Here is a 19832-nt window from a genome sequence, read left to right on the forward strand (position 1 = left end):
TCACCACCCCCCAGAGCTTTGAACACAAAGTGAGCCACAGGCCCCTCCGCTTGTCCCGGTGTACCTGACCTGTGGTTTTTAGGCCCCGTCGGGGGTGCGCGGAGGCCGTGTGGCACCAGGGTTGGGACTGCACTCGCTGCCCCCGGAACAGGCCGCACAGGCAGGTTTTGTGCAGACGCAAAGGACTATACGAATAATCCTAGAATGTCTCGTGTCAGGTTTTTTTTTTCCCAACACAACTGCAACAGTTTTATTAAATGGAATTTTATTGTCTACAGCTTACACTCATGTTGCTGCTGTGAAATACAACAGCGCACACAAATTCCTGCGTGAATTACTCATTGTCCACCCCCACTGAACTAAGGACGCTGCTTGAGGATTAGAACTTTGCTTCAGGGATTAAGGAAAAAAGAAAAACCGGGGCCTAGTGTGTCGACGAGCATTCTCAAGTGGCTGCGGGACGGGCGGGGAGCGGCCCGGGCGCCCGCCGAGGAAGCAGGGGAGGGCACGGGCTGAGCCGAGCCCCCAGCGCCCACGGGACCCAGACTTGGCCTCGCCCACCTGGGCTACGTGGCTGCTTTGAGGGACAAATAAAAGGAGGGGACCATGGATACTATGAGTTAAAAAAGTATAAAAATTATATCTAAAATATAGATAGAAATGTTCCAGAACTCATGAAATAAGCTCAGAATTCTCGAAGTGGCGACGGGACGATGTTGGTTCTGGAACAGGCTGGGGTGCCGGGCGGCCCGGGCCTGGCGCACGTCGGACCTGCGTCCTCGTCCCCCTCACCGTGCGCAGCGAGGCGGGGACACGGCCCGTGTCCTTCCCACTCGTGTAAACGTGAGTTTAAGGCAGCCGGTCCAGACGCTGCACACGGCGCCCGGCGCCCGCCCGGCAGAGGGCCAGTCAGCACTTCAAAGCAAACCGCGGGGAGAAAGGGGAACCAGCACTGTTTGACAAAAACAAACGTCAGAATTTTTTCCCTTTCACGCACACAAGAGATACCGGGACATTCAGAAAAACAAGGCGCCCATCCCGCCGACTTCCGCCTGCTCCTTGACAAATATCTCGAAATACTGGTAGATGATGGTGACTGCGAGCAGGATGCCGGTGCCGGAGCCGATGGCCCCCAGGAAGTCGGCCAGCACCGACAGGGCGCCGATGCACAGCCCGCCGAAGGCCGCCGCCGTGGGGATGTACCTGGAAGACAGGGGCGGGGGCGGGGGGTGAGGCGGGTGGTGGCCTGAGCAGCACGTGGGCTGGTTCCATCCCCAGCCTGCCCCTCCCACTGCCCCCAACACAGCACTTAAGTGAGCTGGCAACAAGAAAAGAAATGCTTGAGTCTTAGGGCGGGTGAGAGTCACGTGTTTTACTTGGGGGCCACCCCCAGCAGTGCTCAGGGCTTCTCACTCCACGCTCTGGACCCACGGACCCTGGCGCGGCTCGGTGCTGGGGATGGAACCCGGGTGAGTGTCGTCTCCGGTGCCATGTAGCCCGACACTGCTTCCGAGTGGGTGACTTAGCCCCCTCCTAATGCTCAGGGTCTGTGACCACTGATGGCTCTCCCACAGCGCCCCCTGCTGGCTGCACGTGGCCTAGGAAAATGCAATTCAGCTGAGCTTCTGGAAAGGAGAGGGGGAGGTGGTGGAGGAGGGAGGGCCCCAGGTTTGAATCCCGGCACCCTCTGTGGTCCCCCAACCACCAGCAGGCGTGATCCCTGTTCATGGCCAGGAGTAAGCTGAGTGCCACCAGGTATGGTCCAAAACACAAACTCATAAAAGGAAGTATGACCCAGAGCATTTGCTGAGATGAGTGACGCTGCCGGGACACCCAGGCCCACACGGGGCAGCAGCCGGGGAGCCCCTCTCCGGGGGCGAGCCCACAGGGCAGTCTCCCATCAGCACAGGGCCCAGCCGTGTGGGAAGTCGTTTCCATTGGAAACGTATCATCTCACGGCCAGAGTGCTGGTGCAGTGGGGAAGGCATCCGCCTTGCATGCAGCCCACCCGGGTTCTACCCCCGGCATCCCATGTGGTTCCCCGAGCACCACCAGGAGCATCCTGAGTGCAGAGCCAGGAGGAACCCCTGAGCATCCTGGGTGTGACCCCAAAACAAACCCAAAAAAATATCCATTTCAGTGGGGAAGCAATTAAGTTCGTGCTGAACTTTTAATTATTTTATATGAAACAAGGAAAATGCTTTAAGAATTTCCGCAAACACAGAACCGACAGCGGGGACAAAGCCCGATGGGAAAGCCCGGCTCGCCCTGCCCCGGCCCCCACCTGTTCAGCTCGTGGACCATGGAGGTGTCTCTGTGGCCCCGCATCACCATCTGCTGCTCCTTCAGCTGCTTGGCCACCTGCGGAGACACAGCTGTGACACCCGGTGCCCGCGGCCACGCATGTGCCACACTGCACCACCGCCACCTCCCAGCCACCCCCACCCGAGACTGGGGGCCCGCCAGCACGGCCAGCACCCCGGCGGCAGCTGCCCACCTCCTGCCTCCCGGAGTAAGGCCCGGCCCCGTGGACCCACCAATGTGCTCGGGGGATGCTCAGGAGCCGGGAAGCCTGCTGAGGCCTCGCACCGCGTCAGGACGGAGCGTGGGGAGCCGAGGAGAGAGCAGGCCCTGGCTCCTGTGCGGCCCGCCCGGTCTGGCCCCCCGCCCGGTCTGGCCCCCCAGCCCCGCCAAACAAGGGTGTGTGCGTGAAAGTTACAAAAGTAGCAGTAACCAGGCACGCCAGCTTCAGCTTGACGTCTGCAAATGACACATCTCTGAAAAATAAACCAAACGCTCACATCTTTGGCTGAGGAGCCGGACACCTCGATCCACGTCTTGGAGAAGAACGCACAGGACCCCAGCATGAAGATGATGTACACGACCACGTGCACGGGGTCCTCGAAGATGGCCCCCATGGACTCCGGAGGGGAAAGGTAGTAACACAGACCCCCCACGGGGTAAGAGCGAGCCGGCCCCCCGCCACTCACATCCTACACAGCAAGGAAGAAAAGGGCCGTTACACGCCGTCACGGCCAGCAAACTCCCCGACTCCGACCCAGGGGTAAGCTCAGGTAAACACAGCAAACAAGTCTACATTTACTACCCAGACCTAACACCTTCATCCCTTCAAATTCATCTCTATTACAGGCAAAAAAGTACCTACAGGAAGAACATCCCTTTCCTCCTAAACAAAGTGAGTCACACTTACAGTTATCTTTGATTGTATTTCGAATTTAAGGGTTTTTTTTTCCCTCTTGTGGTGCTAGGGATTGAAGCCAGAGCCTCACACATGCGAGGCAAGTGCTCTACCACTGAGCGATACTGCCAGAATAGGACCTGAAATTTTCTAACTGCAAGAGTAGTAAGTCTGGGGCCAGAGCGACAGTATAGCAGTAAAGCTTTTTCCTTGCAGGAGGCAGGTCTGGGTTCAAGCCCTGGCACTGCATATGTTCACCTGAGACCACCAAGAATGATCCCTGAGAGCAAGAGTCAGGAGGAAGTCCTCAGCACTGCCAGGTGTGGCCAAAAAATTAAAATAGTAAGAGCTTTACATGCCATTTTCATTTTGAAGCATCCTATTTAATGCAGTCAATTAAAATACTGACAAAAGAACAACCCACTACTGAGACTCTAAATAGTTTCTAGGTTGCAGATGTATCACAGTAAACATTTACAATGGGACATTTTTTTATCCAGACATTTAAAACATTTTTAATACAAGGAGAATAGCATATAATTATATTAAATGTAAGTTTTGGGACAGAAAATAGAAAAGTTTTTTTTTCTCCAAATGAACTCTGAAGTTATCGTTCCCAAACTCTACGTTTACTGTGCCTCTATAGTTAATAACTACAGATCAAAAGAAACTTGGAGACAAGTTCAAGTCCCTAGTGCTGCACGACACAGAGACCCTCGGCCAGGCTGGGACGTGGATAAGGTGGCGGCGAACAGACAGGTCTGGGCTTGAAACTACTTCACATGGCCCCCGGGAGACCAGCACACGGCACAGGCCAAGCACTGCTCTAAGTGCCCCAGCGTTTAAACGAATAATCAGAAAACAAGGCTGGAGAGGTAATACAGGGGTAAGGCGCTGCCTTCAGCCAACCCGGTGCCAGCCCTGCACCCCATATGGTCCTACCCCGAGGAGTGAGCCTGAGCACAGAGCCTGAACATCGCCGGGTTGAAATCAAAAAGAAGCAAACACTACGTCGGGATTAGAGCACTATCTCGAGTGGCTCACGGCTGCTTTTGTGACAGCTAAACTAGTGGCTCACAAAGCAAGGACCACATTCCACCATCATCACAGGTAACCAAAGTCCATCGGTGGAAAGAGGCAAATTACATAGAGCACTCCTAGTTCCTTCAACTAAGATTAAAGATATTCTTTTAAACTACAGTCAAATCTTAATTTTAAAAAACTTGTAACAGCACAAATGGATGAGCTATAATAAATACAAAAGATAGCAGCATAAAGTGAACGCATTTTGTGCATAAAGTAAGCTCCCTCAGAATGGCTTTAAAACAATACCATTCTAAAACAAATGAATAAACAATACCATTCTGGAATAGATACAAATTCTAGAACTACATACTATCCAAAAGAAGAAAGTATCTTAGTTCTTTTTTCATTCTATAGTTTGGGGAATAACAAATGCTCCCTGGTCAGGTGACAGAGACTTCCAGCCAATCAGAATTCAGGACAATGGCCGGCAGCCGGCTCTCTGGGAGCAGCAGCTCTCGGTGGCAGTCAGCTTTCTGGACGCCGTGTACGTGCTCGGCCCCGCCTCCCGCAAACCGCCAGCTGCTGAGTGAGCAGGACCACAGGCCGCACAGCTGCGCGGTGGGTGCCCTGCCCAGGGCTGCTTCTCAGATGCTGCTGGACTGTGGAGAGCACAGACAGGAAATCCCTTCCCTGACAGCAGCGGCGACTTCAGCCTAAAAGGTGACTTACATGCGATGGTTCCCACACAGCAAAATAATTGAGAAATCTTAGCCAGTTTTAGTTTTACAGTACTAATGCTTTTCCCTTTTGATTCTGGGCCATACTACCTGCCGGCGCTCAGGCCCCCAGCTCTGTGCTCGGCATCAGTCCCAGCAGAGTTGGGATCAAACTGGGCCTCGCGTATAGCACGTGCTCGGCCCAGTGAGTTCCTCCTCCAGCCCAGCATGCACCAGTATTTCCAGTAAGGAATAAACGCTGCTCAAAGTGAATCTAATAATGCTAGGACAACTGTTTCAATTCTCCGTCACCTCTTTCAGTTAAAAACAATGACCACAAGGTCGGGAGCGGGTCGCAGGGTCGCAGGGTCAGGCCACGCACTGGGAGTCTGCCTGACCCAGCACTGCCGGCCCTGCTGACCAAGGATCGTCAGGGAGATCCCTGGACAACTAAGCAGCACTTGGGGAAAGCCATGGAATGCAGATTGTAATACATTTAAATACTCAGAATGGGGGGCTGGAGTGATAGCACAGCGGGTAGGGCATTTGCCTTGCACACGGCCGACCCGGGTTCTAATCCCAGCATCCCATATGGTCCCCTGAGCACCGCCAGGGGTAATTCCTGAGTGAAGAGCCAGGAGTAGCCCCTGTGCATCGCCGGGTGTGACCCAAAAACCAAAAAAAAATAATAATAAAAATTAAAAAAAAAATAAATACTCAGAATGGACGAGTGGAATACTCACGGCCCACTGTCCTAGCAGATTCACTAGGAAGTTGCCACTGAACCGAACAGACAGCATCTGGGAGATGACGTACAGGTTGGAGACGAGGGCGGACTGCAGGATGATGGGGATGTTGGAGGTGTAGAAGAGCTTGATGGGGTAGCTGCTGTACTGGCCTCGGTAGCGTGCTGACTTGATGGGCAAGTCGACACGGAAGCCCTGCAGAGGGAGGGCGAGCATCAAGCCAGGCGCCCGTCGGCCGGGGCTGTGCTCCGGGGCAGGGCATCACGCCGAGACCAGGAGCGTGGGTTTGCCTGGCCAGAGCCTCGGCTTTCCCGAGAGGACAGAGTGCCCCCCCAGGCCCCCGAGTACCTGGAAATAGATGACGACTGCAAACACGAACACGGTGGCGATGAGGTTCATGAGGTTGGGCAGGTTCTGCCGGTAGAAAGCCTCGCGCAGGGCCCGGACCTTGTCCGTCCGGGTGGCCAGCAGGTGGAACAGCGCAATGACCGCTCCCTCAAACTCGGTACCTGGAGAGCAGACACACCGCTGGAGGCTGCACCCAACGCCACCCGCGTCAAACAGATAACCGTGAATTCCAGAACACAGCAAAAAACACAAGTCAAATCACTGCTCCAGGTTAACTTTCTGACACAGCCATGGGTGGGGCTTCTAAAAAGATTTCTATCAGAGGCACCAAAAAAAATTGGTATTTTTACAAGTTTCAATTTTCTCAAGTGATTCTTGAGTGAAAAAGAATCCACGGGAGAGTAAACCAAAGCGAACACTGAGCCCGTAGGCTCTGTCTCTCCTTCACCCAAAGAAAGGAAAGCGTGTTTGAGGGACAGAGGGGAGGAGCAGCAAAGCAGAACAAAGATGTTAGGGTCAAGCGCCATGTTCCCTTATCAAGCGTGCCTTACACTGCTTGACTAGAGCTCACGCCCGTCCCCCTGTTCTTAAGGCTGCGTCAGTCCAGATGTTAACTGGGGCAAGCGCTCAGGATGGCACTGGAGAGTGGCGGGGACAGGCGGGGACAGGCAGGCAGAAGGACATCGCTCACAACAGAGGTGCTACTGCAGTGCCAGCGGACAAGGCCGAAGCAGGGGCCTCCCTGACCACACCGTCCTTGAGTGTTTCATACGGTCGGTCTCATCGCTGCCCTCTGGCCTCCCCGGGACTCTGCCATGGGCCGAGCCAGTGGTCTGCAGCCCTGGCTAGCGCGTGTGGTTTTTAAAAAACTGTCTGCATATACCGAGAACGTAAAGGGGCAGCACAGGCCAAAACTAGGGCATGATTCTGTGACGGGATCAGCAGCTCATGCCCCGTGTCTGCTGCCCGCTGCCAGCGGCGCCCCGAGTGTCGCCCTGCACACGCCTCTCCACACACACCCCGCCAGACTCGTGCAGGAAGTCACTGCGCAAAGTACCTCGGCCAGTGTTAATAGTGGTGGGACTAAAGGCCTTCCAGACAATGGTCTCACAGATGTTGGTGGCAATAAAGAGGGAAATCCCAGACCCCAAGCCGTAACCCTTCTGTAGCAGCTCATCTAACAGCAGCACAATCAAACCAGCAACAAACAACTGTGGGGAGAGAAATGCAAGTGAGCTGAAGCAGGAGAGGGACAGAGGCAGCCCTCCGGCGCCCGCGCTGGCACCGGGACTGCGCCTGGGCCGCACACCACCGTTACCCTCTGCACCTTTTAACAGCCTGAGCTTAGTCAAGGGCCAGTTCTGCAAAATCGAGGACTGGAAACGAGTCACATTAAAAAGCAGACATTCCAACTCTCAGGTGTGTTTATAATTGGGTCCGAACGGTTTCCGGTTTCCTGTTCCGTGTTTCCTCGTCTGCTGAAAAACTCAGCAGGACAAAAGTGTTCACGGCTGTCCGAATGACAGCAGGAAACGGGACACACCGCAGACCCCTCCAGGTAAGCCAACGGCAGCTGGATCATACAAAACGCAACTGCGCCCTGCCGGGAAGGACAGGACGCAAACTGCACTGATGCATTTTAGAGCGCTAGATGCATTCCACGTGTCCTAGGTGCTAATCACGTATCTGCAGAGTAAGTCAAAAAGGAACGTATAAAAGTGCATGTACGTAGGTTAATACAATGTAAAAATGCCTCCTATACTGAGAGTGACCAAAACAGTGTGGTCTGCAGACAGTCAAGGGTATTCCCCATGTCCGTAAGCTGTTGATTTTAAAAAAACAAGAAACCCCGTGAGGGGGCTGGGGCAGAGCGCTCCAGGGGCACACTCGGGCCCAAGGTTCGACATCCCTGGTGTCACACGGTCTCCCGAGCACGGCCGGGGGTCAGCCCTGGTGGCCTCCGGCAATACTAACTCTGGTGAGACTGGAAAGTCTTAATCCTCCCCTGGCGAGGACAGGGCTGTTACAAGCATGCATCGACTGAAAATAACCCCGGGCTCTCCCAGTGAGCGCCACCCAGCCACAGCTCCTGCCCGCACCCCGGAAGCCCGCCTCCCCCGGCCCCTGCTTCCCACCTGGCGCTCCTCCCGGAGACGCCTCCCCCCCGCGCGTGTGGAAGACAGGGCCGCGCGGGCGGCAGGGCAAGCTTACCTGGCGGAGTTTCCCTCAACTGCCTTTACAACGGTCGCACAGAGCCTAACTCGTCTACATCGTGAGTCTGACTCGACTCGGGACCGGAAGAAAACGAGTCTCGACATCTCTAAGAGAGCTCATGCCAATCTCTTCCTGTCTGAAAACCAAGGTTGACACTTCGACAAGACGAGAGAGAAGTTAGGACTTACTGAGCTTTCACGGGACCACAATTACAGAGTAAGTGGATACACATCCCCAGTCGCACAGAAATTCAGCCCCAACGTGAGTCAACCAAACGGCATTTCCTAAGCCTTGGACCACACAACTGTGTGTGACAACGCCGTGTCCTACACAACCAACACTCCGGCCCCATTTAGACCAATGTCCGTGACATCTCAGCGATGCACGTGTGTCCTGTGCAGGGAAACTCGGTGGGAGAAAGGAATTATAAGGAATCTGCACGAGAAGGAGTTTTTCTGAAGGAATGAATGAGATGGAGACGGCAGGAGCATGACAGCCTGTGAGGAGGATGAGACACCAGGAATCCACACGCCCTCCCGCGGGACCAGCGATACCTGAGCACCCACGCGCAGTCCCTCAGGCCGCTCAAGCAGGAAACCCTCGGGTGGGCCCCGGGCCTTCACTGCCTGCGTGCACAGCGGGGCCCACTCTGGCCCTGACTGTTTCCATCTCCCAACTCACTAGCTGGACACTGGCCCCGTGGCTGAAACAGCACCGGGCGGGAGGAATGCCGACACGACCGCCTTGGGGCCCGTGTTAAAATGAGCCCCATCACGTCTCCGGGAACCCTGGCGTCTCCCGCGGTGGCCTGGGTCTGCCAGGACGCAAACGGACCCCCACGCTCTGAGACCAAGCGTGGAGCATCCCCTGTACGTCAGCCACAACACAGAGACTCACAGCAGCATTTGTGCGAACAGGCATAAGCTTCATTCATCTGACCCATTTTGTCACTGGATTATAACTATTCTCGGAATTCCCATACTGATCAAAAAGTTTTAATCCTTTTAACTCCATTTTGGCCAACTGATATCCGTAACTGGCCCCTCAGAAGTCCATATACTTAATCAGAATAAGCGAGATGAGATTCCACTAGGATCTAAGGAACATCCTCAGCAGAGTGCTAGGTAAGACCGACAGCTACAAAATATCCTAACAGCTCTTCTCTTCTAACATTCAAAAACACAAATTATTTCAAGAGACCAAACCGAAAGGGACAACTGCAGACCCTCTCCTCCAGGAGCCTGCGAGCCCCCCACCCACAGCCATTCCCCGGCCCTTGCTGCCCGGGGCTCGGGTCTCCCGAAGGAGAAACACCGGTAAGAGCCACTCTTCATAGACGCGTAGGAAAACACCCAGGACCCTGCGGCCCCTCACAGCTGCAGACAGCGTCCCAGAGACGCCTCCCCGGCTCAGCACTAGCCAACGCCTGGACCAGGGCTCTCCTGGCTCTGAGAAACGCTCACAAAACAACCTTCCAATTCCCGTGTGAAAATCAGAGCAAGGAAGAAGGAAGTGCTGCTCATCCATAATGCTTTGGACAAGACGGAGACCTGAACTTCCTACATCAATAGCTTCCTGTGGCAAGTTTCTCATTAAAAGCGGAACAGTCAACCTTGCCAGTCAGAGCATCAGATTCACAGTACCAATGCTAATAGTCTAATAGCTTGCTTTTAATTAACATTTTTCTGATTTTTATTCTTTCAGCTATGAGAACTTTTTCTGAAATAATCACAACCTATGGAAAAGACGGGCATTTCCAAGAGACCCAAGACAGGACCTTCATGCCCAGTTTTTAGTGGAAACATCTTTTTGCTGGGGGAAGGCAGGGGTGGGAGCCACACCCGCAGTGCCTGGGGGCTACTTCCCAAAGTGCAGGGGACCCACCCAGGGTGGGCCCCACGCAACACATTTTTGGACCACTTCTTTACATGAGTGGGGGTTTGGCAGGGAATGGGTGGGCCACACCCAGCGGTGCTCAGGGCTGACTCCTGGCTCTACACTCAGGGATCACTCCTGGCAGAGCTCGGGGGACCATATGGGGTGCCAGGGACCGAACCAGGGTCGGCCATGTGCAAGGTAAAACCTTACACCCACCATACCATCTCTCTGGCCCCTTTAAATTATTTTTTAAAGGATTACATCAGAGAATCATCTTCCAAACTTGACATACTTTAAAATAGTTATGGCTGCTAAGATTTTTTTTTCTTTTTGATTCACACCCAGCGATGCTCAGGGGTTACTCCTAGCTTTGCATTCAGGAATCACTCCTGGCAGTGCTCAGGGGACCATATGGGATGCTGGGAATCGAACCCAGGTTGGCCGCATGCAAGGCAAACGCCCTACCCGCTGTGCTATCACTCCAGCCCCCAAGATTTTTTTTTAAGTAAAAAAAGATAGTTACAGCAAGATGTTGCTTTGTAAAATTTCCATATCTAAGCATCAATTTTTAAAATCCAGACTGTATGCATGTCTGCTTATATGACACTTCACTAACTGTAGTTACTATTGTAAAATCATTATTTTGAACACCCTAAGAAAAAATATTAACAATAATAACTTCCACAAAAAATTTTGTTTTCTACGTACAAAAACAAGTTACTTTAAATTTAGATATATTTATATCTAATCTGCTCTTTCTATGCTTATGTGTATATGAAACTTTTCATTTCAGTAACAAATCTTACCAAACACGTTACAACAAGAACACACGTGTCCGGTGACCAAACCCCTGATGTGACTCCTGACTCACACAGGCCATCATGAGCAAAGTCACTGCACACGTGGAAATGTGTCAGACATGCCTCCCGGAGTCAAGGAAATACCACTGATCTGTAATTCATACCCACAAACAACGGAACTGCTCTAAGGATCAGAACTTTCTACGTAATAAGTTAGAAGTTGATATCATGTGATCTAATGCAGTAAAAATGCAATTAATGATGAAAATGCAATTAAATCATTCAAAACTGAAGACATCGCCAGAAGACCTGCGGGAGAGGAAGAGACGCCTCTGCGGGCCCGGCGCCGGGCGGGCTCCTTACCTGGATGATGATGAGCAGGCAGATGCCAGCACCCATCTCGGCGGGGTCCCCGTACATGCCCGTCATGACATACACAATGGCCTGGCCAATGGTAATGATCATTCCAAACACTGGTGAGAGCAGGGAGAGGCACACGCTTACAACCAGGGGCACGGAGGGTCCCTGCCACCGCCGCCCGCCGGGACGGGGAGCTGGGCGCTGGGGGGCTCACATTTCTGGGCTCCATTGAACAGAGCGCGATCTTTGGGTGTGTCTCCGACTTCGATGATTTTGGCTCCGGCTAACAACTGCATGATCAGCCCCGACGTGACGATCGGGGAGATGCCCAGCTCCATGAGAGTGCCTGTGGACGGACGGGAAGGTCAGCTCTGCCGCCCGGCCCGCGCCCGGCCCCCGCCCCGGCCCGGGGCAGGGCCAGACTGCCGATTCCCAGAACGCTGACGCCCGCAAGCAAGCAAGCAGCCTTCCTCTGCTTTTACTGGGTGGGGGCACTCCCGGCAGTGCTCTGGGCTGACTCTTGGCTCTGCACTCAGGAATGACTTCTGGTGGCTCTGGGGACCATATGGGATGCCAGGGATTGAGCCTGGGACAGCTGCGTGCAAGGCAAGTGCCTTGGCCAACCCGGGTTTTCTCCCCAGCACTCCATATACCCCATGTCGTCCCCCCTGCTCCTGAGCACAGAGCTAGGAGTAACTCTGACCCGGGGGACAATATATTCCCAGTCATCAATGGGAATTTTATTTTCATTCACTGGTTCTTATGGGGGGGGGGGCACAGCCAGCAGGGCTCAGGGCCTACTCCAGGCTCTGTGCTCAGGGATCACACCTGACAGTGCTCGGGGGACCACTCTGGGTGCTGGGTTCGAGGCCGGGTCGGCCGTGTGGTGGGCCAATGCCCTACAAGCTCTACTGTCACTTCGGCCCGTCCCCAGGATTTTGATCCCCAGCATCATATGCTCCGTCCAGCTGGGTGCGACACCAGGAAAGTTACACCTTTTGTCCTTAACTATAGGGTAAGCCACACCTTTTGGTAGCGGAAAGAGGAACAAAACAGTGTGACAGAACTGTGAAGGCCCTGTTAACAATGACACAACCACCCTACAACGGAGAGCAGAGACAAGAAGAGGCCCCACTGGCCGGAAATCTTCGCCACTCCTCGCTCCCCCTCCCCGCTCCCCCTCCCCTTTCCTTCCACTCCAGCCTCCCTGGTCACTGCTCCCTGCCAGCACACCCCACCACAGGGCCGAGGTGCCTCCAGACCTCCACACAACCCCTCGGTGGGAGCCCCGGGGGTCACCTCCAGGCACTGCAAAGACCTGACCACCACCCCAACACCTTACAACCCCGGCCTCTCCGAGGCTGGTAAGGACAGGTGCTCAGACCCTGGCACCAGCCCGCAAGCCCCGCTGGGGTCCCAGAAGCACTGACATGTGGCACCGCTGGCACCCCAAGTGCGGTTTCTCTATGTGTGTCCCTTGGTCACTGCAGGAACAGCAACAGATGGACAAAGGGAAGGGCAGAAGCAACGGTTTCCCAGAACCTGCGATCACCATTCACTGATGCAGGAGGCCCCTCTGTAGGTCCCGCCGCCCCGTCCCGCTGACCCCAGAGGCCAGCTCCACGCCGTCAGGCTGGGCTCCAGGGGGCCACCAATGCCTGAGGTTTCCTGTGCCCAGGCATCTCTCAGGGGAAGCAGCGACCTTACACCTGGGGGCAGCTCGACTCGGCAGCACCCGGGACAACGGCCCAGCGCGCCTGGGGAACCGTGTCCGGGCCGGCCTCTCAGGCGGGAAGCTGCCCTGATAGCGCTTTCCCGCCCTGCACACCCTCACATCTACCCACGTCAGATCAGGTACCGGGAGAGAGAGAAAAGCAGCTCGTACCTCTGTTGGATGCAAGAATGACTCTCATCCAGTAGAAAGGATCCGCAGAATCCGAGGACATGATTCCAAACAGTGGTATCTGGAATATTCCAGAAATACTTTACTCAGTCTGGCACAAATCAAGCTTGCCCTGCCTTCCTAACGCATTCCCCTCAGGGCTGCGACACGCAATCCCCCACTCTACTTCGAGAGCCGGGAGATGGCTCCAAGGACACGGGCCCGCGCCCGGCCGCACAGGCCGCTGGGACCTGGACTCACTATGCGTTGCCACTCGGTGCAGCACCTTGGGGACTGTGTAACTGGCCTGGAGGGGTCCCCTGAGACCACTGTGTCCCAGCACCATCACCCCATATGCAATGCTGAGAGCACCCCCAAAAGAAAACACTTCCAGGTTCCCGAGTAACAAACAAATACTTCAAGTTCCTTAGAGGAAAACACACCAGGACTGCTTGCACACGTCACCAGTGAAACTGCCCTGGGTGGGAGAGGCTGCAGAGGTTTCTGAACGTGAATATACTTAGCTCTGCTGAGCAGTACTCTTCAGAATGGCTGAAGGCCTCACAATTTGTGTCTTTTTACTACAATCTGTAAAGTACTCCTCGGGGAGGGAGGGGGCGCACAGGGCTCAGGGGCCCGCCGCGCAGAGCCAGCGTGAGGCCGGCTGCCTGGCCGTGAGGGCTCCCGAGCACAGGGAATGGCCCCAGCCCCTAACCCCAGTGCCGAGAGCACTACACAAACCCCCTGAAATTCTTTAACATTGTAAACCAATGATACCGTTTTTAAAAAATAAAAACATACTCCTGTCAGTGAACAGAATCTTTACGCGGTGGTCCTAAGAGGAACTTTGCAATGCTGAGGATGCGAAGGACAGCCAAGGTCAGTCACACTGCACACGTAGGTCTGCAGATGACCAGGTAAGCAACAAGGAGAATGCTCCCATTTCAGCCACCTGAATGACTCCCTGGCCTAGAGCCTCTCAACTCCCTGGAGACGCGTCTGCTCTCACACCAGGAGGGGGCGCCCAGCCCCAGGCAGGGCAGAGAATTAACCTGCCTGACAGTTTAATCCCGTTCAACCCAGGACCAGGACCATAACCACACACACACACACACACACACCCTCAAAAAGTTGCTTTGGTGGGACGGGCAGGGGGGGGGGGTGTCACTCCTGGCTCTGTGCTTGTGACTTATTCCTGGCAGTGCTCTGGGAACTGTATAAAGTGCCAGAATCAAACCCGGTCAGCTGTATACAAGGCAAGTGCCTTAACCCCAATACTCCCAATACTCTCTCCCTGGCCCCTGCTGTTTTTAAAGAGGGGAATCCCTGTGATTTTTGGTTTTTTTTTTTTTTTTTTTTTGCTTTTTGGGTCACACCCAGCGATGCTCAGGGGTTACTCCTGGCTTTGCACTCAGGAATTACTCCTGGCAGTGCTTGGGGGACCATATGGGATGCCAAGGATCGAACCCGGGTCAGCCGAGTGCAAGGCAAACGCCCTACCCGCTGTGCTATCGCTCCGGCCCCCTCCCTGTGATTTTTAAAGTAGATAATTGGAATATGATCAGTGACTCTTTGTGCTTCCTACTTTCCTTTATTTTGAAAGTTCTCTCTCCCTGGTCATTCAGCAGTTTCAGGGCCAGAGCAATAGCACAGCTGGTTGTTTGCCTTGCAGGTGGCTGACCTGGGTTCGATCCACAGCACCCAATATGGTCTCCCAAGCCTGCCAGGAATAATTCCTGAGTGCAGAACCAGGAGTAAGCCCTGAGCACCGCCGGGTGTAGACCCAAAACAAAACAAAAATTTAAACTAAGTACAATAGTAAAATATTTTAATGATTCTATCATTTCACTCTAAAACGATATATTTGGCTTTTCCCGATAGTGTGCTTAGAGCTTCCTAATATAATTCTTTAAAACAGGGCCAGAGCAATAGTAAAACGGGTAGGGCATTTCCCTTGCACACGGCTGACCTGGGTTTGATTCTGGGCATCCCATATGGCCCTCCAAGCACCACCCCAGGAGTAATTCCTGCATGCAGAGCCAAGAGTAACCCCTGAGCACTGTCAAGGTCACACACACACACACACACACATATTCTTCTTTTACTTTTTAGTGGAACAAAATAAGTTTTATTGAAAGGAATTTACTTAGAGAAGTGTGAGGAGAGAAATGAGAGAACAGGGCTTCTCGGGAGGAGAAAAGGCCTCTAACCCATATTTGAAAATACTTTCACCTACATAATCTAATTTAATCCACACAACTGTGACGTGGGCAGGTCAAGCTTTTATCCTGGGGGCCACACCCAGCGTGCTCAGGGCTTACTCCTGAGTGCTCAATGCTCAAGGATCACTCCAGTAGGGCTCGGGGACCTTATGGGTGCCAGGGACAGAACCCAGGACAGCAGCGTGCCAGGGAAGTACCCTACCCGCTGGACTATCACTCTGGCCCTGAGCTTTTATCATTCTATGAACTTAATGTCTGGAGATTTTCATTCAAAAGCATGATTAAATTTATCATCACAGCAGAACCCTGGCGTTCCTGAGCACGGCTTTCTGCAACGCTGAAATGCACACTAAGACATGATAATCAAGAGAAAGTTTGGGGCTGGAGCGATAGCACAGCGGGTAGGGCTTGCATGAGGTCGACCCGGGTTCAATTCCCAGCATCCCATATGGTCCCCTGAGCACCGCCAGGAGTGATTCCTGAATGCAGAGCCAGAAGTAACCCCTGTGCATCGCCAGGTGTGACCCAAAAAGCAAAAAAAAAAAAAAGAGAGAGAAAGTTATATACAACATAAAAACTGGTGTGTGTGGGGGGTGAAGCAATAAATGTCAAACATTTAACAATTTTATATATAAAACCTATCATTCTAATTCTAAAAATAGCTACAGGGAAGGGGGAGAAAGACATAAAGACCATTAATGGGAAACCAAGAGAAAAGAGAAACAGTACTCACCGCAGGGTCCTGACGTGGGAGGAAAAGCCAGGGGTTTTTTTTTGGGGGGGGGCGGGGTCACACCCAGTGATGCTCAGGGGTTACTCCTGGCTCTGCACTCAGGAATTACTCCTGCGGTGCTTGGGGGACCGTATGGGATGCCGGGGACTGAACCCTGGTCAGACTCGTGCAAGGCAAACGCCCTCCCCGCTGTGCTGTGGCTCCGGCCCCAGGAGGCCATGGGTTTAAATCCCAAGCACACAAAGAGACAAACTGTTCAAAGCACAGGTGAGCCATGCGGGGGAGAGGGGGGAGCACAGCAGAGGGCCTGAGGGAGAGCAGAGGGTGAGGCCCTTCCCTTGCACCCACCAAATGAGTTGGGCCTCTGGCATGCGTGGTCCCAAGCACTGCCAGGAGCCGTCCCTGAGCACTGCTGAGTGTGGTCCATGCTGCCCCAACAGAGCAAGACAGACATGCTGTCACTCAAATGACAAAGATTAATAATGCTCAGCAGGACCCCACGGGGCCGTGGAGATGCAGGAGGGTGGGGTGCGCGGCCGCGTGCACCCACAGTTCAGCAGATATGTTCTTTCTGCGGAAACCCGCTTCCCACCGTAACGGCGAAGCTGTCGAAGAGCAGCGCGTCCTTCCTGTGGCGCTCACGTACCTGACAGCACACCAGGAAGATGAAGAGCGTGATGGCGGTCCAGAGCACCTTCTCCCGGAACTGGATCTGCAGACAGGCACACAGAAGGAGCCTACGACCCGGGAAGGCTGGCCCCACGCACAGGCCCACACAGTGCTCTCGGCGCCGACTCCGACGTGAACGAGAACTAAGTGACTTAAAGAGCGGCCCGCCTCAGCGCAGCGCACTGAGTTCACTGGAAAGGGCGTGGGCGTCGCCGGTAAGGCAAGCTGTCCAGTCAGGTCAGCAGAGGGCAGTCCCAGCCACAAGAAGGCAGTTCCCGGGGGCCGGACACCAAAGGGAACCTCTAGTCTCACAAACTGAAGGCAAGAAAGGCCGCTGAGGGGAAAAACACAACAGTGGGACCCGAGAAAAATGCAGCCTGCTTGCCTTGCACACAGCCGACCCGAGTTTGATCCCTGGCATCCCACGATCCATCCCCTAAGCATCACCAGGAGTCATTCCTGAGTGCAGAGCCAGGAGTAACACCCAAGTGTGACCAAAAAGTCCATAGGAAAAAAATGAATAAACACTAAGTTTCATAAAAGCCTCTTCCAGATCCCTATTGCTGTTAGTTTCCTGGGAAACTTAAAGTACCGGCAGAAGAACGTGTGAGCCCTGGCCAGCCGGGGGCTAGTAATACTACCCAGATGTATCTTAGCTCCAAAAGGTTGTTCTCACCCCTAAAACTAAGGAAGGACGATTTGGTTATAGTATGTTCTCAATGCATTATAGTTTTACATTAAAAAAAAAAAATCAAGAGATGGGAGGGACCAACTTAGTCAACTGTAGTTCCTTTCTATGAAGGTGGTACTCATCGGCCCAGCTGATCAGGCAGGGTGCTCACCCCCGGCTCGGCTGCTATAAAGACTCCCTCTAGACTGGACTGGCTTGGAAATATGACAAAGTCATTTCTAGGGCCAGAGATATAAGGCCTTTGTCTCCCGTGCAGCCAACCCAAAGTCAATTCCCAGTAGCACCTCTGGGTCCCTGAGCACATACCAGACATGGCCCCTAGAACAAAACGAAAATAAAAAAATACCAGGAATCATCATTTCTGAAAACAAGAGAGCTTCTGGTCCGTCCTAGTTTTATTAACTTATGCCTCTTGCAAGGAGCAGGTGGTAGTTTTTCCATTTTAACCAGATAAGGGTTAAAGTAAATCACTCTTACTAGCTCATCATGCTAAGTCATTCAGTCACCCCCGACATCGTAAAAAGGTTATACTTACTTTCCTTTCAGGTTTCTGAATTTCTGGTAGAACTGCACAGAAAGGTTTGATAACTTCTAAAAATTTAACTGCAAAATAAATAAATAAATGTCCCTGTGAAAAGGTTTTAAAGAGACACTATCTTTTCAGTGAATCAAATACCAATTCTTTCTTCTGATTTTTTTTCCAACCCCACCTCCAAATAAATTACAATGCTTTCCAATTTCAAACACATAAAAGAGAGAAATAAGGATGGAAAATCCAAGAGGTTTAAGGCCTAATCAGCAGAAGCAAAGGAATACAGATTTCCCTGATTTGGCTCTGCCCTGCCGGTGTCCACGGAAGGAGGACTCCAAGGAGCACCATCACGGCAGGGCGGAGAGCTGCTGTCTGGGCTGCGGCTCGTCCAGGCAGGTGAGGTGAGTGCCTTGCGGCAGACTCCGGGTTCAAGTCCCAACACCGCCAAGAAAAGAGCAGGTGGAGTACGACCACCATGGCAGGAGGAGAGGAGGGAGCAGCAACAGGACACGGGCTGGAGCTGCAGATTCGAATCAACCCAGACTGAAATGCACCCGCGAGCGGCAGCTCCAAGTGGACGCGCTCCCCAGAGAGCGGCCCAGCAGACCCCCTCCGCCCCGCCTGGTCACTCTTCCTCCAGGACAGCGGGGGTCGGGACGACCGTCCCCCCGCGGGGGGGTTCTGACCACTTGCTGTGATGTACAAGAGGCCAAGCGAGGCCCGTTGTCTCGGGCAGGCGCTGTGGGCAGAGTCCCCGGGGCCCTCTGCGCTGGCCCGACACGACACCGACGCCCCCCGCCCGCCTAGGGCAGACCCCATTCCCGCGGCCCTCCTCCTCCCCGCGGGCCACGCTCCGCCGAGAAGCATCGCTGGAGCAGCCGCGCGACAAGTGACGCCCCAGCCCGGGACCGGCGCTGTGAGTGACGCCCCAGCCCGGTGCCCGCCGCCAGGGATGCTCCGGCCCCGGCCCGGGCCTGACGCTGCGAGTGATGCTCCGGCCCCGGCCCCGCCGCCAGGGACGCTCCGGCCCCGGCCCGGCCCGGCCCGATGCCGCGAGTGACGCCCCGGCGCGGGCCCGAGGGTCGCGCGAGGCCCCCGCCCGCGGCAGGCCCCGAGACGGCCGGAAGAGCCGCGGGGGCGGCCCCGCTGCGCCCCCCGGGCCCGCCTGCCCCGTCTCGCCGGCGCGCGGGCGGGCGGGCGCCGAGCCGGGGGCAGCCTCGGCCCAGGCCTGCGCCCGCCGCCCGCCCGCCCGCGCGCCCGGCCCCGGCCCCGGCCGCGCGCGACTCACTGCCCATGGCGGCGGCGGCGGGGACGGCCGGGCGCGGGGCCGCGGCGTCGGCGCAGCTTCTCCCGGACCCGCTCCTGACGCGCTCCGGCCGGCGCCGCAGGCTCCGCCCCGCCACGTGACCCGCCGCCCGCCGGCCCGCCCCGCCACGTGACCCTCCCGCCCGCCGAGCTCCGCCCCGGCACGTGACCCGCCCGCCGGGCCCGCCACCGACGCCCCCGCGTTGCTATGGCCACCGCCGGCGCTGCCCGAGGCTGCGGGGCCTGGCGGGCCCTCCCGAGCCGCGGCCGCCGGACCTGCCCTCCGCTCCGGGGCCCGAGCTGACCTCCTGGCGGTGTCCCCTCGGGAACGGCCCGAGCGCTGTCCCTCCGCAGCGCGCCAAGCGGAACCGAGTGCGGGCCCCGGACGCCACCCGGCCGCGCCGCCCACCCCTCTGCAGAGCCCACCCGCGCCGGCGGGCGCGCGCGCGGACCCCGCGTCCTCCTGTCCCTTCCCGAGGTGCCCGCGGCCGCAGCCCCAGGGTTCTGCCCT

The 19832-nt window shown here is 55.1% G+C and overlaps 1 protein-coding gene across 1 annotated transcript; it reads right to left on the reverse strand.

The window, feature by feature from the left end:
• Window positions 1-205: 205 nt before the first annotated feature.
• On the reverse strand, window positions 206-19434 carry SEC61A2 (SEC61 translocon subunit alpha 2). The gene is made up of 12 exons (XM_055147238.1): window positions 19305-19434; window positions 18020-18087; window positions 16771-16836; window positions 13173-13251; window positions 11502-11633; window positions 11291-11400; window positions 7093-7246; window positions 6036-6196; window positions 5685-5882; window positions 2802-2993; window positions 2285-2361; window positions 206-1203 (listed from the first exon to the last, which is right to left on the reverse strand). Exons 1-12 carry the CDS (start codon window positions 19309-19311, stop codon window positions 1017-1019), a joined length of 1431 nt encoding a protein of 476 aa, XP_055003213.1. The 5' UTR covers window positions 19312-19434; the 3' UTR covers window positions 206-1016.
• Between the last annotated feature and the right edge of the window lie 398 nt (window positions 19435-19832).

Source organism: Sorex araneus, chromosome 9 (genome assembly GCF_027595985.1).
Source record: "Sorex araneus isolate mSorAra2 chromosome 9, mSorAra2.pri, whole genome shotgun sequence".
NCBI classification, from domain to species: Eukaryota; Metazoa; Chordata; class Mammalia; order Eulipotyphla; family Soricidae; genus Sorex; species Sorex araneus.

Excerpts from the sequence above, each read along its gene's own strand:
- SEC61A2 (XM_055147238.1), bottom strand. Across the intron at positions 13,252-16,770 it reads TCTTCCTGGTGTGCTGTCAG|ATACCACTGTTTGGAATCAT; the intron begins GTACGTGAGCGC and ends GGAATATTCCAG. Across the intron at positions 2,362-2,801 it reads CCGGCTCCTCAGCCAAAGAT|GTGGCCAAGCAGCTGAAGGA; the intron begins GTGAGCGTTTGG and ends GTGTCTCCGCAG.